The 18494-nt window shown below is 42.8% G+C and overlaps 1 protein-coding gene across 4 annotated transcripts in view; it reads right to left on the bottom strand.

The window, feature by feature from the left end:
• The window catches only part of LOC122557711 (UPF0606 protein KIAA1549L-like), a 274642-nt gene that overhangs the window by 14646 nt on the left and 241502 nt on the right, over positions 1-18494 (bottom strand). For all 4 annotated transcript variants that reach the window (XM_087996374.1, XM_087996375.1, XM_043705602.2 and 1 more), the window contains 3 exons: positions 16640-16990; positions 8163-8257; positions 6554-6687 (listed from right to left, as the gene is read on the bottom strand). In XM_087996374.1, the coding sequence (XP_087852500.1) occupies positions 6554-6687; positions 8163-8257; positions 16640-16990 (580 nt within the window). The remainder of the gene's footprint in view (positions 1-6553; positions 6688-8162; positions 8258-16639; positions 16991-18494) is intronic.

Here is an 18494-nt window from a genome sequence, read left to right as displayed (position 1 = left end):
TGCTGGAACAGCACAGCAGGTCAGGCAGCATCTAGGGAACAGAAGATTCGACGTTTCGGGCACATGCCCTTCTTCAGGAAAGAAGGGCATGTGCCCGAAACGTCGAATCTTCTGTTCCCTAGATGCTGCCTGACCTGCTGTGCTGTTCCAGCAATAAAGTTCCATCCTTGGTAGACATTGCTTGGACCGTAAACTGGCTTGCTGTGCTCTTCCAGCCTCCTGCTTGGACCGTAAACTGTGATATTCTCTCCCGAAACCTCTCCGCCCTATTATCACTTTCTCACCTCCTGTACGCACTAGATAATAATTAGCACTTCAACCATGCTTTTGGCGATCTGTCCTTCACTTGGAGGAACGATTTCTTCCCACTCTGAGGGGAACGGAGAAAGAAAACTCACAACATCAGGCAACTTACTGCCTGGGAACAATAACATCCGATCACGGGTTCCCAGGCCAGCCAAAATGGGTCAGCCTTGATGTTTTAGCTGGTGGGTGGGACCACGGCCTCTCTGTAAAGTTGAACTGTTGAGTGTACATCAAAATTCAAGAGTTTTGGGGAAAGAACAGGAAAGTGGACGTGAGGAATGTCACATCAGTTGAGATCCTATTGAATTGGGGAGCAGGTTTGAGGGGCCAAACGGCCTACTCCTATTCCTATTTCTTACCTTGTGTAATGAGCAAGGGATAAAGAGTTGGGTTTTTATTGAATGGAATTTAGAAGGAGGGGAGGCAATCTTATTGAATCATACAAGACTCTGTGGGGGCCTGACAAGGTCGATGCTGGAAGTATGTTTCATGGGGAAATTTAGAATTAAGGATGACAGATTAACGTGATAGTCTTTGATTTAAGACAGAGATCAGGACCTTTTGTTTTCTCTTCTCTCAGAGGGACAGTTGACTTCAGAATTCTCTTCCACATAGAGCCTGGGTTCTTGAATACATTCAGTGCGGAGTTTGGCAGATTTCTGATTGAGGGGGGAGCCAAGGGTATGGGAAACAGATAGTAAAGAAGAGTTAAGGCTTAAATCAGATGAGGCCAAATGAATGGCAGAATTAGCTAGATGGGTCAAATGGTCTACTCCTGCTCTTACTTTTAATAAGCTTAAATCTCTAATCTTGAACCCATGACTTTTAAACTCAGGTTAGCTGGATCGGTCATAGCAAAGTGCCATGTCGGGTCCAGGAATGTGCAGGTTAGGTGAATCAGTCATGGTAAAGTGGGGTTGGCTGTCTCTGGGTAGGATGCTCTTCAGAGGGTCGGTGTCGACTCAATAGGCTGAATGGCCTCTTTCCGTACTGTAGGGATCCTATGGTTCTATGAAATGACAAAGTACCCAGTTAGTCACATTTAGGCTGCCTGGACAATTCAACAGCTTTTTATTTGTTAGATATTGTTATCTGGCACCTGCATGTGAGCAGATTTACTAAATTTAACTTTCCAAGTTGTCGCCATCGGATTTAAATCTGTGACTATCAGTGTTGTAATTGCACAGAATTAGCAGAAAGTTGTTACTCCCAAATGATAGGTAAACAATCTTTCAAAAACACTTCATTGCATTCTGCAGAATACACAATACATCATCAGGATATTTTTTCTCTGTGTTCTAACTGCTTCCCACACACAAGATGCAAGTGATAACAGTGGTTGTTTATTCCACAGGTCCCACTAGCCATCGACTTCTCTAAACTAAGTTGCTGATCTGATTTAGGCAGTTAAATGTTAGAAGGACTTTGTAGGATGGGACATGGAGATATGGAGAGAAAGTGACATAGTGTTACCCTTGAAGATGAACCCAGAATTTTTTCCCCCACACAAAGGGAATTGGAAATCTGGAACTCTTCACCCTGAAAGGCTGGGATGAGATGTTAATTGGAGACTGTTGAATATTAGATTCCCTACAGTGTGAAAACAGGCCTTTCGGCCCAACAAGTCCACACCGACCCTCCGAAGAGCAACTCACTCAGACCCATTAACCTACATTTACTCCTGACTAATGCACCTATCACCACAGGCAATTTAGCATGGCCAATTCACCTAACCTGCACATCTATGGACTGTGGGAGGAAACCGGAGCACCCGGAGGAAATCCACGCAGACACGGGGAGAATGTACAAACTCCATGCAGACAGTTGCCTGATTTGGAATTGAACCCGGGTCCCTGGCGCTGTGAGGCAGCAGTGCTAACCACTGAGCCATCGTGCCATGGTCAGTCGGTAGTTAAAGGGGTTTGAAGCAGGAGAAGTAATTGATCCAAATGCATGGGTCAACAGTCACAAAAGGCCAAACGATGTTGTGAATGTTATATTAGAATTAAAAAAGAAAATCACAAAATAAATCCTCTATACAGAATAATTCCCACCCTGATTCTAATAAAAATCATTAAGAAAATGTGCAGTTTGGGGAAATTAGTTTGCTTTGACCAGAGGACAGGCCAGAAAATGATCTTGTCCTTATCACCAAACCCACACCCCTCTAACCCCAGCTGTCCATTTTCTTTTTGTTTAATTCATTCATGAGAACGTGAGCTTTGTTGGCTGGGCCAGCATTTATTTGCCATTATTTGTTGCCTATGAGAACTCAGGAATTTGTCTTTTGTTGCACAGTTGCTTGCATTCTGCAGATTTTACACTAGGTGGCAGGCTAAACCACAAGTTGACATTTCTCCTCAGCAGTGTTATCTTGAACACGTTTTAAAATTTATACTCAGATCAGTAAAAGGTAAACAGGGCATCAACCAAATAAGGATCACGTGGATAATTTGAGGCTTGGTGACCATTTCTGGCCTTGTATTAATACCACACCAAAGCACAAAACTGACATTCTTCCTGGAAAGAGAGACACAGTGCCAAAATGTTTCACCTTGAGGCATCAAGAATGATTCTCTGATTTGCAGCTAAGTGACAGGGCAGGCAATTTTGGTGACTAACCAAGAGAGCTTGGTAAATCACCTGCCAACCGGCTTGTTAAGGGCCAACCAGTGAGCGTCTCAGTCTTCGACAACAGAGCCCCATCATGCCAGAAGTTTTCAAAGGCTGGTTGCCTCTCGGCCCAAAAGCAGAGAACTAGTCTTCAGGAGATTATTGGTTTTCTTTTGCATCTCGCGGAGTGGGGTCTGAGGGGAGAAGGGTTCAGGCAGGACAGAGAAGGGACAGGGGATGGTTAAAGGCGCACCCCTCCAATGCCTCCAAGGAAAGTCACCTGTCTGCTACAACCTAAGTGGGAAGGTTGCCATGGTTTCCCAGTCTGGAAACCAGTCACTTTTTTTGACTGCCAGGAGCATGTCTAATCAGGGAACAAGCAAGGTATATCCTTAAATAGTTGTTAATTGGCCACTTAACGGCCTTAATTTCTGGCGAGTCCATAAAGGCCCCAGTGGACTTTCTTACACAGCACTTCATTGGTTCGGATGGTGAGGGGAAAATGAGTATTTCTCCACGTCCGACTCACTAATTATTTTGCCTTCTCGTCATATCCTGGGAGGGGAAAATCACACCCGTCAGGATAACTGTTAAGAACGCCAAGTTTCAAATCATCGCAACAATTTATATTACAATCGATTCGGGGAACAACTGGTCGGCTTATACGTGTGTTGCTTCTCGGAAGTATAAACCAGCCATGTTGTGAGCTCAACTCATCCATTCACATGGAAGAGCTCACTCTCCGCAAACAAAAGGAATATGTTCCAGCTTTGTGCCTTGTGAAATCTCAGTGAGGGCTCCCGGAGTCTGGATGTCCCCATTGCTTCCTTCATGGCAATGCCTTGGTCAATCAGAGTCAACTTCACAATTAATCAGCACCCCCTTTCCTTCTGTTTTGTGATCATTTGAAACTTGGTATTCTTGTGTCTGTCCTGATGAGTGCAAAGTGAAATGCCTCACCAACAAGTCTCTCTCTTCAGAAACATTCAAGTTCAATATGAAGAGATTGCTCTTGATCATTAGCACGTGGCTGCTCTGTGGGATCTTGCCATGCACATACCCACTGGCACATTTCTTACATTATAACAGTAGCTGCACTTTGATAGCACTTCATTGGCTAAAACGTTGTATTGTGAAGCGTGCTACGGAAATGAAGTCTTGCTTTTCCCATGCCAATAAAACATTGCAAGATGGGCCGATCTCATTAAAAGATAACACACTCTCCAGGCATCATTTGGGTCATAAATGCATGGCCTTAATTTTTATCATCTCCCTTCTGCAGCTTCCCTCTTCAGGCAGTTTCAGATAAATTTCTCTCTAAAATCTAACACCCTGCAGAAACATAGTTTTTTGCGTCAATTGTTTGACATTCCCATGAATGTGTGGCCTAAAGAGCTAAAATGGTCTTTCAGGAATACTTTTACCCTTTGTAGGAGAGTTCACTCTTAACCTCCAGATTGCTTCATCACACTTCAAAGCCCTGACCAACTAGCATCACTGTATCTCTCTAGGTACCATTGGCAAGGACATTTGCTGCACAATTCTGATGAATCTAACTCATACCTCAGAATAAACTCCAAACACCTTCCAAATGGCTAATTCCTTTTCTTCCGATTTTTCTTATTTTCCCTTCTAGTTTATTGGTAGCCTCCAAAATTGCCATTAGGATTCCACTTATAGATCTACCTTATGAGCCTTCATTTTAATATGTAATCTATTCAAGCTGTAGCACTTTGATATGTTTCAGCTTTGTGGGCGGCACGGTGGCACAGTGGTTAGCACTGCTGCCTCACAGCGCCTGAGACCCGGGTTCAATTCCCGCCTCAGGCGACTGACTGTGTGGAGTTTGCACGTTCTCCCCGTGTCTGCGTGGGTTTCCTCCGGGTGCTCCGGTTTCCTCCCACAGTCCAAAAGATGTGCAGGGTCAGGTGAATTGGCCATGCTAAATTGCCCGTATTGTTAGGTAAGGGGTAAATGTAGGGGTATGGGTGGGTTTCGCTTCGGCGGGTCGGTGTGGACTTGTTGGGCCGAAGGGCCTGTTTCTACACTGTAATGTAATCTAATCTAATCTAATAACCGTAAGGTCTCTCTCTTTCTTTCTCTATCGCCCCCACCTCCTCCCGCGTCTTGTGGTCACAGATTCTCCAGCACATGATCATTTGTTAACAGAGAAGTCACTTTCAGACCCAATATTAAGTCTTGCACTACCTTTCAAAGGTTAGCTCCCTGAAAGTGTAGCATGAGATAGAATCACAGGAGACCATTTGGCCTCTCGAGTCTGTTCTGACACAAAATTAGTATATGCCTGGCCTGTGTCTTAATTCCTTTTTTCCCCTTGCTTCTGCATCCTTAAATATTTTTGCCTAACAACATGTCAACAGACTCCAATTTTAAATTTTCAATTGACAACCTCGGGCTGGGCATCATTTTGGGGGAGTTCCAGATTTCCACTAATGTGAAAAAGTGCTTTCTGATATCACTCCTGAATGGCTGAGCTCTAAGTTCAAGGTTACGCCTGTTTATATGAATCAATTAACTTGAGGAAATAGTTTCTCGCTACCCTATCAATTTTATTTATATCATAAAACATCTCAATTGAATTGCTCCATAATCTTCTACACTCAATGGAATACAAGTCTAGTCTGCACAACCAGTCCTGATAACACAAATGTGGGAATACTTAGAGGCAATGTTTCATAATATAATGGGCAACATGCACAGAGAAGCTAACCTGTTTGGATACCAGGGTTGTTAGAACAGCAGCCGGAGGAAGGTATGTGCAAGGGTGCCCCGCTTTCTGTTCTGGGACAAGAAACAGAGATTGGGACAGTTCCCAGATCCTGAACCTCCCCCTGTGGGAGGGAGGGGTTGGGGGGGAGGGAGGGGTTGGGGGGGGGGGGGGGTGGGGGAAGCAGTCTCAGTAGGGATTACCAAGTGACATTGCCTTTACTAACTTGAAGACAGACTCTCATCTGACTAATGACTGCATGCAGACTTGACTCGGTTGATCAACCAAACAGTTCCAATCTGAGGGCAGCAGCAGGCTGCAGTGGGAAGTTAGTTTGGGAAAGGGTCAATCAGCAGACAGACAGAGAGACGATCATCATCACTGAATGATCTCTGGATGCACCTTTACACAGATAAGTACAAAGAGAATAGCTCACATCTGAAGACACAAACTGTTCCCCTTCAATGCAGGGAGCTGGAAGCTGACTAGTACATTCCAGTGTTAACTGGGCTCAGTTGGAGTTTTGATGAATCTGATCGGATACCCACCACACACATGTGAGGGGTAGCAGGGATGGACTGGGACCTGTTCAAAAGGCCCACAGCGGGGATTGAGCAAGGGATTCAGCACAGCGGCTGGTAGGATTGATATGTGGTCCCACCCGTCCCGATCTCAAACCCAGGGCCATAAAATACCAGGCCAATAACGATATTCAAATAGCTGATACCATCCTTCAGACAGCTAACAAGACAGTACCCCAACGTTAGAGTCATATTGGACTTGAAAAACTGCGTTTTCTCTCTCCAGATATTGCCGGACCTTCAGAGTTTCTGCTGTTTGTTTCAGATTTACAGCATCCACAGTATTTTGCTTTGATGCCCTCAAACTGGCATTCACAGGCCTTACCTGAGTAATTTGTGACTGGTTGTTCTGCAGCGACAGTGGATCTGGACACGGGTACATAGGAAGCTTCATGTTGTGATTGATCTGCACTGTGACTCTCAACTGTTCTCGTGTTATTGTTATTTTCTGATGTCCAACTGCATCAGAAACAGAACAAGTCAGAGAGATGTTTCTTTTCTTTTTAATGCTACATTACCTTTTATAAATGTCACATTTTGAGCCAAACCTGGGAAGTTGCATTTCCCAAAGTTAACAATCTCATAAGAACATAAGACATAGGAGCAGAAATTAGGCCATTCAGCCCACTGAGTCTGCTCTGCCATTCAATCGTGACTGATAAGTTTCTTAACCACATTCTCCCACTTTCTCCCCTTAACCCTTGATCCCCCTTGACAATCAAGAATCTATCCCTGTCTTAAATATATTCAATGATCTGGCCTCCCCAGCCTTGTGTGGCAGTGAATTCCATAGATTCCTAAATAGTTCTATGTTCTAACTGCAGTCACCAAGGAAAGATACGGAGAAAATGGCTCAAAATAAAGGCTAACAAGTCTTCAGGCTCTGATCCTAGCATTCTGAAGGAAATGGCTGCTGAGATAGCTGAAGCATTTGTTTTAATTTTTACATCTCCAAGGTTCTGGAAAGGTCCCATCAGATTATAAAATAAGGAATGTAACTCGTCCATTCAAGTGAGGAATGGGCAGAAAGCAGGAAACTAGAATATCTGTCACAGGTATATGGTAGAATTTATTATTAAATAAGTTGGAGCAGAGCACTTAGAAAATCTTAATGCAATCAGGCAAAATCAGCAAGGCTTTGTGAACAGGAAAACATGTTTGACTAATTCATCACAGTCCTTTCCAAAAGTAACAAGCAGCATGGAATAAAGGGAAACCAGTCGATGTGGTATATTTTGATTTCCAGAAGGTATTTGACAAGTATTTCACCATTTCAAAGATTAATGTACAAAATGGGGACTGGAATAACTTCCTAACATGTATAAATGAGTGGTTAGCAAACAAGAAGCCAGTAGGCATAAGTCTGTCATTTCCTAGTTGGCAAGATTCAGGGTTGGGTGTTGGAAGCCACCATTTACAATTGATAGTATTGACTTAGATAAAGGAACCAAATGTATGATTATTAAATTTGCAGATGACGTAAAGGTGGTTAGGGAAGTAAGTTGTAAAGAGGTCTGAAGGATTTTAGATAGGTTAAGTGAATGGAGTGGGCGACAAATAGGAAATGAAGTGTAATGTGAGAAAATATGAACGTGTTCAATTTGGCAGCAACAATAGAAAAGTAACATATATAAATGGTGAGAAATGACCCAACTCTGAGGTACAGAGAGATCTGGGTGTCCTGGTAGATGGAATGCTGGCATGCAGGTACAGAAAGTGATTCGGAGGCAAATAAAATGGTGTCATTTATTGTAAAGTGGTAGACAGCAAAGTGGAGACCACAGGCACATCAGCCATGTGCTTCTTACATAGTACAGTAGGCTCGTGGGACTGAATCCTAGTTCATACATTCCTGTAGAATGCAGCTCAATGTCTTTTTTTAAAAAGAAGTGCTACATAAATGTTGCTTCTTAATAAAGGTCTCAGTACATTACCGTCTGAGGGATGTAACTGCTACAGGAGCATTTCTGGGAGGAACAGGTGGTGGGGATCCGACAGACATTTCCGGGAGTTGCGAATACCTATAAGCCTAGAAAGAGTTCAGAATGAAATTGTCAGCTAGACAGTTTTTCCACAATATTCAAATGAGCTCAAAGCATCTTCCTAGTTCCTTTACCTTACATTAATTCATTAAAATTCTTATCAATTTCTCATTCCATTCACATCCTCATTGCTTGGAACACAGGAGGCCATTCCACCCCTTGAGCCTGTTCTGCCATTCACATGATGATGGATCTGCACCTCAAATCCGCTTATACCCTCTATGTCTTCATCGAGTAAAACACTGCGGATATAAATCTCGAGAATTTCCAAAGATGCTCAGCATTCACAATCAGTTTGGGAAGAAAATTTCACATTTCCTGTCACCATTGCGTGGAAAAGCGCATCCTCCTTTTATTTTGAAACAAACTGGCTCCAACTTTAAGATTGTGTCCCCGCTGTTCTGGATTGCCATCACCAGAGAAATTCATTCCTTTGTCTCTACCCTTCTGAATCCATCTGCCATTTCAAATTCCTCAGTTGACCATCACTCAACATTCTAAAGTCAAGAGGAATACAGCCCATCCACATAGGTGACAATAAAAGCTTTACTCTGCACAGAACAATGGTGGCAGCGTGGTGTCAAATAATTTTGCAATAATGCCTCTTTTAAATGTCCTTCAATCAGCAGCTGGTCAATGAGTGACTTCCTTTATTTAAAAGTAAAAAGATCATTTTTTTGCATATACTGATTCAATATGGGTAATTAGATGTAATCACAATTCCTGGCACTTTTCTTGCCATAATACTTAATTTTACATTAATTATTGTGAAATAAAGTTTATTAATGTTTCTAAGCTTCCCTGCAGTACAATGCTGAGATGCTGGGATGGAGCATCAGAGACAGAGGGGTGATTTGTACAAAGTCTTTTCCCTGGGGTGGGGAGTCCAAAACATAGGTTTAGGGTAAGAGGAGAAAGATATAAAAGAGACCTAAGGGGCAACTTTTTCACACAGAGGGTGGTGCGTGTAGAGAATGAGCTGCCAAAGGAAGTGGTGGAGGCTGGTACAACTGCAACATTTAAAAGGCGACTGGATGGGCGTATGAATAGGAAGGGTTTGGAGGGATATGGGCCGAGTGCTGACAAGTGGGACTAGATTATGTTGGGATATCTGGTCAGCATGGATGAGTTGGACCGAAGGGTCCGTTTCTGTGCTGGACCTCTCTATGACTCTAAGTGCTTTAGGATCCCCCATTGGAGGGAGGGTGTGGAAACTTATGATAGTACAGGTCAGTGTAAAATATTTGATGTGTCAAGAGATCTGGTGGTCGTAAATGTAAGCAATGAGTAGAAAACAGCTTTCATGTCCAAATAGGGCTTTCAAAAAGTATCAGTTAAGTACCTCCTTAAAAACTGGATAAATTTTAGAAGCCCCCTGATTTTTTTTTCCAAATAATCAAAAGCTGTGCTTTTATTCCAAGAAATATTATTAAATACAAGCGCCAGTGAGTCATGGAAAACTGAAATATGAAATTGCAATGTTGTTTTCCAATCCATCCATGCTGTTGCCCTTCTCTACCCAAGTAACCTCCTGGATTTGTATTTTCTGTTAACTCTGGCCTCTTGGACATCACCGATTTTCAATCTATATTTTTAATCTAATTTAAGCTGCAACTTCACTTACCTAGTCCCTAAAGTTTGGAATTCCCTCCTCAAATCTCTATGACGTGGGTTTTGCCTTCAGCAGAATATAGTACCTGGTGTGGTAATGTGTAACATGAGAAACTAACTGTGGATAGCATGGCATTGAAAGATCCAGTAAATTTTTATTACAGCTGGCTATTGTACAAACGAAATTACATTCAGTAGCACCGAAATATCTTGGCTTGCATTACCCATTCAAGTAAAAATGAGGACTATGCTTCTCGTAGCATGGCATGCTTTAAGCAATCCCAGTTAAGATGGAGGCGGAGATCCTTGAAGCTATCATGTTGCATGTTATGATACAGTGATGATTCCCTGAGCAAGTTTCTTAAAAGGACTGCTGATCTACTGACTGAGACAGAAAAAAAAAACATTCTATACCTCGCCCACTTCAAAATGTTGCCCTAAAACTTACCTCATTGACATGGTAGGGCAAATGGCCTCAGTTGCTCCATTTATTTGTGCTTTAAAACTCTGTGAAACATCTTGGAACAATTTTTATATTCAAAGGCACCCTGTACAGGCAAATAGCTGTAGACCAGCAAACAGCAGCTGCCTGCTTGACAAGACTCCTTCAAGATATCAGATCCACAGTTTCAAAGCCAAAGTCTGAGGTGTTCACTGGTCACTTGCATTGTGTTGATGAGATGGATCATTGAAAAAAAAATTAATTATTTATCAATTCTCATGGGAGCAAAATCCATAAAATGTTTTTTTTCTTTTGCTCATTTACTGTGTTAAAATCAATGAAGTTAAGAGCTGGTTTAATGATTATTTTTCAGCCCTTCAATCAGCACACTATTGTGATTCTAAACTTAAGATGAGTCGTCTCCTGGAATCGATACCTTACCCAGAAATAGGAGGACACTTGGCCCCTCAAGCTTATTCTGTTTGATCACAGGTTGATCTGTATCGCAACTCCATATGTATGATTTAGATTTGTGATCTTTAATATCTTTACCTAACAAAGACTATAATTCTCAGTTTCAAAGTTTTTAGATGCCTTAAAGACTTATGGAGGTCAAAAGGTCCAGGATTTCACTTGCTTTGTGTGAAGAGGTCCTTTCTGACTTAACTTCTGAATGACCTGACTCTGATTTGAAGGTTTTAACTTCTTTTTAAGCACTGAAATGCAACCTAAGGTTGCAGTTTCTGACACCAATAGGATGGATATCCTACCTCCCAGAGATGCTGACTAATCAGCGGTTCTTCAGTCTGAGTAACATCGCTAGGTGCAGCGATCACTGCTGGAGCCGGTGACAATCCCTTGTCAGATGCAGCGATGGAGTCTCCGAAGCAGGTTAGGTCATGTAGCAGCTCTACCTGAGTAATCAGAGTAAGCCTGGCAAGGTGTGGGCAGTGGAAGTCAACAAGCCGGGGTATGGGGAAATCAAGAGGGATGTCCCCTTCTGCTGGGGAAGAGGGCATACCCTTCAAGATGCACAAGATATTCGAACAGGAAGAACTCCCTGACTCTCCTACAAACAGCGGTGGCTTGGTGACTTAGTGGTTAGCACTACAGCCTCACAGTGCCAGGGAGGGGATAGATATAAAAGAGACCTAAGGGGCAACTTTTTCACACAGAGGGTGGTACGAGTATGGAATGAGCTGCCAGAGGAAGTGGGGGAGGCTGGTACAATTGCACCATTTAAGAGGCATTTGGATGGGTATATGAATAGGAAGGGTTTGGAGGGATATGGGCCGGGTGCTGGCAGATGAGACTAGATTGGGTTGGGATATCTGGTCGGCGTGGACGGGTTGGACCGAAGGGTCTGTTTCCATGCTGTACATCTCTATGACTATATGATCCAAGTTCAATTCCAGCCTCAGGCAACTGTGTGGAGTTTGTATATTCTCACCGCATCTATGTGGGTTTGCTCCGGTTTCTTCCCACAATCCAAAGATGTGCAGGTTTGGTGAATTGGCTAAATTGTCCATAGTATTCAGGTTTGTATAGATTAGCTGCATTAGTTAGAAGAAATGTGCAGTAATAGGGTAGGGGAATAGGTCTGGCTGGGTTACTTTTTGGAGGGTCAAATGGCCAAATGGCCTGTTTCCGTACTGTAGTGATTTTATGAAATAAAAAATCCCAGCTCGCTGCCAGGATTTAGCTGATGGTTTTGTTAGATGGCACAGGCCTCCCATACCACTGGAAAATAACAATGACAGCAGCCATGTAAAAGTCTGAACCAGCTAACGGTCCATCGGTAATCCAACTACTTTCTCACCGCTGGTAAAATATCAGTGAGACAGACAGGTAATGAATATGGTGCACTCTGTTCACCCATCCAGTTTTACACCTGCTTTACACCTCACTTGCACCCTGGGGAATAAACTTTCAACCCTTTAAATCAGCTTGAACACTTCAATTAAAACATCTCATCTCCTATATTGAAGGGAACAAAAGCTAAATGAGTGCAACCTGTCCACTTAACCATTTATGGCCTGGTATTAATTCTTCATCAGAATGTAAAAGTGTAATGTGACCGAGACTTTTGATAGGGGGAACCCTTTAGTGACAGTGGGGGAGTTCTTGGTCAAGGGCCGTTCACCTTAAAATCAATGTCAGACTATTCAGAGAGCAGTCAGCAGCACCTAAAGGTGTGGGTGTGAGAAAGACCCCATGACAGGCAGTCAGCAGCACCTAGAGGAGTGGACCAAGTGAGGACCCTGAAATAGACAGTCAGAGATGGACATAGACTGATTGGAATTGGCTCTTGCTCACTAGGGAGAAAGCAACCAACAGTTTGGTAAGTCTCTGGGATGTTAAGGTCCTTTCTTTTCCTAAGTGTTAAAATAGTATACAAATTGATGGTAAAGTTCATAAAATAAAGGATAACTAATGTATGGAGGATAACTAATGTATGGAAGTGAAAAACATAACTAAATCATTAATAAAATGCATTAAGTATGGCAGGACAGGTGCTATCTCACAGTTGCAGCCAATATGAGTTACTGATCGTGAGTTTGGTGCAGAGCAAATATATCAGCATCAAGGGTTAGAAATTTCTGAGTTTATGAACAGGAGGTGGAACTAGAGACAGTGCACCACATTCGGGGTTGGGGGAGGTTATATCTGCATTCTTTGTACCAAGAGATAGTCACACCTCTTAGGGTTGAGTTATTTCATTTGGTCAATGATTGGTTTGGGGTGTCTGGTCGGCATGGACATGTTGGACCGAAGGGTCTATTTCCTTCGGATGTAAATCTCTATGAGTCTATGTTCAGGGATGGGAGATTGTTATTGAGAGTGGCAGGAAAGGGCGTTCAGAGGCTATTTGTACAGGACCTTCAGCCTTTGCAACCATCCAACAGTTTGAGTTTCATTTAGCTTGTCTGCGTGAAAGCAAGGGCTGAATGGTGGTTGAGCTCACTGGCCATGGTACTGTGCACTAGGAAGCTATTCAAGAAAGGGCAGCAAAAGGTCAGTGAACAGAGATGAAGTAGCAAATATTTAAAGGGGATGTTTCAGAATACACAGATAAGTACTTTTTAATAAGCGAGGAAATTCAAAGATAAAATCTCCAACATGACTGATTAACGAGAAGTGTTGAAGATGGTACTAAAAAGAAAATTGTGGAAAATAATTGTGGAACAACAGGTGACAGATCAAAAGATTGGATGAAATACATTAAAAAAACATCCAAAAACAACCATAATTAGACAATACAAGTAGCATCCCAGATGGAGTAATAAATCGAGAGATGGACAAGACAGAGGAACTCAGGAAGATCAAAATCAATAAAGGAGAGGTAATGAGTAAATATTTGGAGCCCTGGGCTGACAAGTGTCCAGAGCTGAAAAATGTGTTGCTGGAAAAGCGCAGCAGGTCAGGCAGCATCCAAGAAGCAGGAGAATCGACGTTTCGGGCATAAGCCCTTCTTCAGGAGTGAGGAAGTTGTGCCAAGCAGGCTAAGATAAAATGTAGGGAGGAGGGACTTGGGGGAGGGGCGTTGGGAATGTGATAGGTGGAAGGATGTTAAGGTGAGGGTGATAGGCCGGAGAGGGGATGGGGGCGGAGAGGTCGGGAAGATGATTGCAGATCAAGAAGGCTGAGTCCGAGGATTGGGACTGAGATAAGGTGGGGGGAGGGGAAATGAGGAAGCTGGAGAAATCTGCATTCATCCCTTGTGTTTGGAGGGTTCCTAGACGGAAGATGAGGCGCTCTTCCTCCACGCGTTGTGTTGCCATGGTCTGGCGATGGAGGAGGCCAAGGACCTGCAATTCCTTGGCGGAGTGGGAGGGGGAGTTAAAGTGTTCAGCCACAGAGCGGTTGGGTTGGTTGGTGCAGGTATCCCATAGGTATTCTCTGAAACGTTCCGCAAGTAGGCGGCCTGTCTTCCCAATGTAGAGGAGACCACATCGGGTGCAGCGGATGCAGTAAATGATGTGTGTGGAGGTGCAGGTGAATTTGTGACGGATATGAAAGGATCCCTCGGGGCCTTGGAGGGAAGTGAGGGGGGAGGTGTGGGCACAAGTTTTGCATTTCTTGTGGTTGCAGGGGAAGGTGCCGGGAGTGGAGGTTGGGTTGGTGGGGGGTGTGGACCTGACGAGGGAGTCACGGAGGGAGTGGTCTTTCCGGAATGCTGATAGGGGAGGGGAGGTAACATTACCTCTCCTTTATTGATTTTGATCTTCCTGATTTCTTCCCTCTTGTCCGTCTCTCGATTTATTACTCCATCTGGGATGTTACTTGTATTGTCTAGTTTTGGCTGTTTTTGGATTTTTAAAAAAAATGTATTTCATCTAATCTTTTGATCTGTCACCTGTTGTTTCCAGCAACACATTTTTCAGCTCTGATCTCCAGCATCTGCAGTCCTCACTTTCTCCTAGCTGACAAGTGTCCAGCCCATGTTCTGACAAACTTCATCCTTGGTTTTAAGAGACGCAGCTATTGAGATACATCGGTTTTTATTTTCCAAACCTCCACTGATTCAGGGACAGACCCATCTAATTGGAAGGTAGTAAATGTAACATTTTTATTAAAAAAGGGAGGGAGACAAAAAGCAGGAATCCATATGAAAGTTAGTTTAACATCTACCATACAGAAAACATGAGAAATTATTATTAATGACATAACATAACGCTTAGGTAAGTTCAATGTAATCAGGCAGAGTCAATATGACTTTGTGCAAGGGAAATTCTTTTTGACCAAAATATTAGTGTTCTTTGGGGAGGTAACATATATTACGGTTAAAGAGGAACCAGTAGATGCACTCTCCTGAGATTTTCAGAAGGCACTGATAAAATACCACATCAAAGATTATTGCAGAAAATAAAAGCTCATACTGAAGGGGTATAATATTGGCCTGGAGGGATGATTAGCTTGGTAAGAGGAAGCAGACAGTAGCATATATGGCTCTTTTTCAGTCGGGCATGATATAACAAGTAGTGTGCCACATGGATCAGTGCTGGGACCTCAACTATTTATAATTTATGTATCAATTTAGAAGATACAAAAACCATGGATGCTACATTTTCTGATGACATAAAGATAGGTAGGAAAGCAAGTTGTCGAGATGTCATAAAGAGATAACAACAATGGAGTGGGCAAAGATAATGTGGTAAAATGTGAAACTTCCATTTTGACAGGAATTTTTCTTTTAATCTCAATGTAAGTTACTGCAGAGTTCTGAGGTGCAGAGGGAATTGGATGTCCTCGTGCATGAATCTCAAAAGTTTGGCATGCAGGTACAGCAAATATTAAGAAAGTTATGATTTACCATGGGGGTTGTTGAATACAAAAGTATGCTTCAGTTACGCAGGGCATTGGTGAAACCACATCTGTGGAGTACAGTATATAGTATTGGTCACCTTAATTAAGAAGGGATGTAAATGCATTGGTGGCAGTTCACATGGCATGGGGGTGTTGTCTTATGGGGGAAGATTGTACAGGCTAGATCTGTATCTGCTAGAATTTGTAAGAGTAAGGGATGACTTGATTAAAACATATAAGACTCTGAGGAGTCCTGACAGGACAGAGATAGAGAGGATGTTTCTTCTTCTGGGAGAACCTAGAACCAATATCATTATTTCAAAATCAGGGGTCGTCCATTTAAAAAATGCCAATTTTGTTTTCTCTCAAAGGGTCATGAGTCTTTGAAACTCTCTTCTTGAAAATGTGGTGGAAGCAGTCATAATCATAGAGATGTACTGCATAGAAACAGACTCTTTGGTGTCCATGCCAACCAGATATCCTAAATATATTTAGTCCCATTTTCCAGCAATTTGGCCCGTATTCCACTAATTCCTTCCCACTCATATTCCTATCCACTTCCTTGAAAGTTTTTAAAGCAGGCGTGAATGGATTCTTGTTAGGCAAGGGGTTGAGATGTTGTCAAGGTATAGGGGAATGTGACTTTGAGGTCACTAACAGATCATAACTTTGTTTAATAGTGGGGCAGGCTCAAGGGGCTGAATGGCCTACTCCTAATTCATATGTCTGTATGTACTTCTTCACACACAAGGTGAGAGAATTTTGAACTTTATCCTACAAAAAGCAGTTAATCTAGCTTCCTTAGTGAATTTACATCTGAGGTTGAGAGGTTTTCGCTTGGGAAGGGTATAAAACAGCAGGGAGCCAAAGTGTGTGAATGTAGTTAAAATACAGATCAACTGTGATCTCTCAGAATGGAGGAACAGGTTTGAAGGGCTTAATTGGTTTCATGTTCCACTGTTGCTATGTTCTATAATGCCATGTATCAGCTAGGAGGTGTAATACTCACAGGTCTGGGCAAACTATACTGGCACAGGTCCTGGCCACACGCAGGAACCCATTGGAGTCCAGCCCTCGATTTGCTCATGGTTCCAGGGGCGCTGGTGACCAGCTCGGTGTAGGGTAATGGCTGACCCGTGGTGTAGTGCATCTGGTGACGGCCGTGAGCGACCCGTCCTGCAGAGGCCAGGCTAAACGCTTCCTCCAGGAGCTGGTGCATGTGCTGCCTGACCTCGTCGATAGACGGCTGGGAGCTGAGGGTGGAGGATTCCGAGTGACCTTTGGCCTGTCTTGCTCGGGTGGCAGTCTGAGACTCCGCAATTCGGTCAACGTTTGTTTCTTCTGTCAACTCTGGCTCAGTCTTTAAAAACAAAAAAAAAGCAACGCGATAGACAGGTAGGGAAAGCATGACTCAGTTAAAGAAAGACTGGTATTGTTACAGTGCCTTTCCTGACTGCAGAGATGCCAGGGTGAGTTCCAGCAAATGAACCATATTATTGGAGTTACATTGTGGAAATGGAATCACCAATGTACACACTGAGATCCTCAAACAGCAATGGCAAGATCATCTAATTTTGTGACATTGGTTGAAGTTTATATATTGGCCGAGACACAGGGGAGAATTTATCTGCTCTCCTTTGAAATAGTGGCATTGGATCTTTTACGCCCATCTAAGAGGGAAGACTGGATCTTGTTTTAACATCCTTGTCAAACACCAACTCCAACAGTGTAGTATTTCTCAGTACCGCACTGGAACCTCCACCTTCACATTTATGCTCAAATCCTGAGAGCGGGACTTGAATCCAGAATCCCAGACAAGCATTCGACCAACCAAGCCACAAGTGACAGAGTAAGTACTGAATGTGGAGAACACTGCAGCCAATTTGTGCAAAGCGAAGAAGCAAAGTAATGCTGCACAAATAATCTATTTTAGTAATGCTGATTGAGGCATAAGTATGTCAAAGGAGAAGCAAAAGAAAACATTATTTGCAGCACTGAGGAATGAAATGAGACATTAAAATGATATGTAATTCCCGTTTCAGACCTCATTGGAAGCATTAATGGGAACTCTCCTGATGTCTTAGCTGATAGGGCGCCTGAAAACAGTGATTTAATTGACTGTCATTTCCTTGCATTTTACTTACTGCATCTTGCACGGTACAAAGCAGTGTGATGATAGAGAGAGAGATTGGGGGACAGGCACTGAGCAGTCTGTGAGAAGATAAACTACTTATGAAGCCTTGGGTGTTTTTTTCAAAATGTTGGGACAATAGAAGCAGCCTGAAAGGGTGTGGTCAAGCACCCACTTACAGAACCAGGGATTTTAGGATTAGCTTTCAACAGTTATTGTTGGGCTATTGAAGAAGTGGAAGCTATTTTTCCCCCTCTTGATTACAGCCAAAAGCTGGGGATTCTCTTCCTGGGCTATTGGATTGCATGTGAGACAAAGCTGTTTGCTGAATGTGCCTTTTGCCACGGGTGTATTTATGGGATGTTACTATATTGAAACCGATACTGTTTAGTAGTAAAATAACCTATTATTCCATTTTCCAAAGCATTAAGTTATTCCAAGTTCCTCTTTCATTTCTTGCATTTCATAGCATTTGAATAAATTGTGTTCTGCTTAATATCAAGCAGTTTGACCAATCGAATTGCACCTGGAACACAGCACATCATATTTCCTTTAAATTTAAAAAAACCCATTAGGGTCGAGACCAATTTCGTCATACAATTTAAGGGGGTTTGCTCTGGTCCATAAAAATAGTTTTCACATTTGTGAAAATAGCAAAAGTTGATTACCTTTCAAAGCATTTCACTACATGTGAGACGTTCGGTAACAATCAAGGCGATTTAAAATACTGTAT

The sequence above is a fragment of the Chiloscyllium plagiosum genome, unplaced genomic scaffold (genome assembly GCF_037043375.1).
Source record: "Chiloscyllium plagiosum isolate Xiang-an unplaced genomic scaffold, Cpla_swu_hap1 HiC_scaffold_18, whole genome shotgun sequence".
NCBI lineage: Eukaryota > Metazoa > Chordata > Chondrichthyes > Orectolobiformes > Hemiscylliidae > Chiloscyllium > Chiloscyllium plagiosum.
Note: the sequence above shows the minus strand (reverse complement) of the source record. Positions and strands in the feature narration are given on the sequence as shown.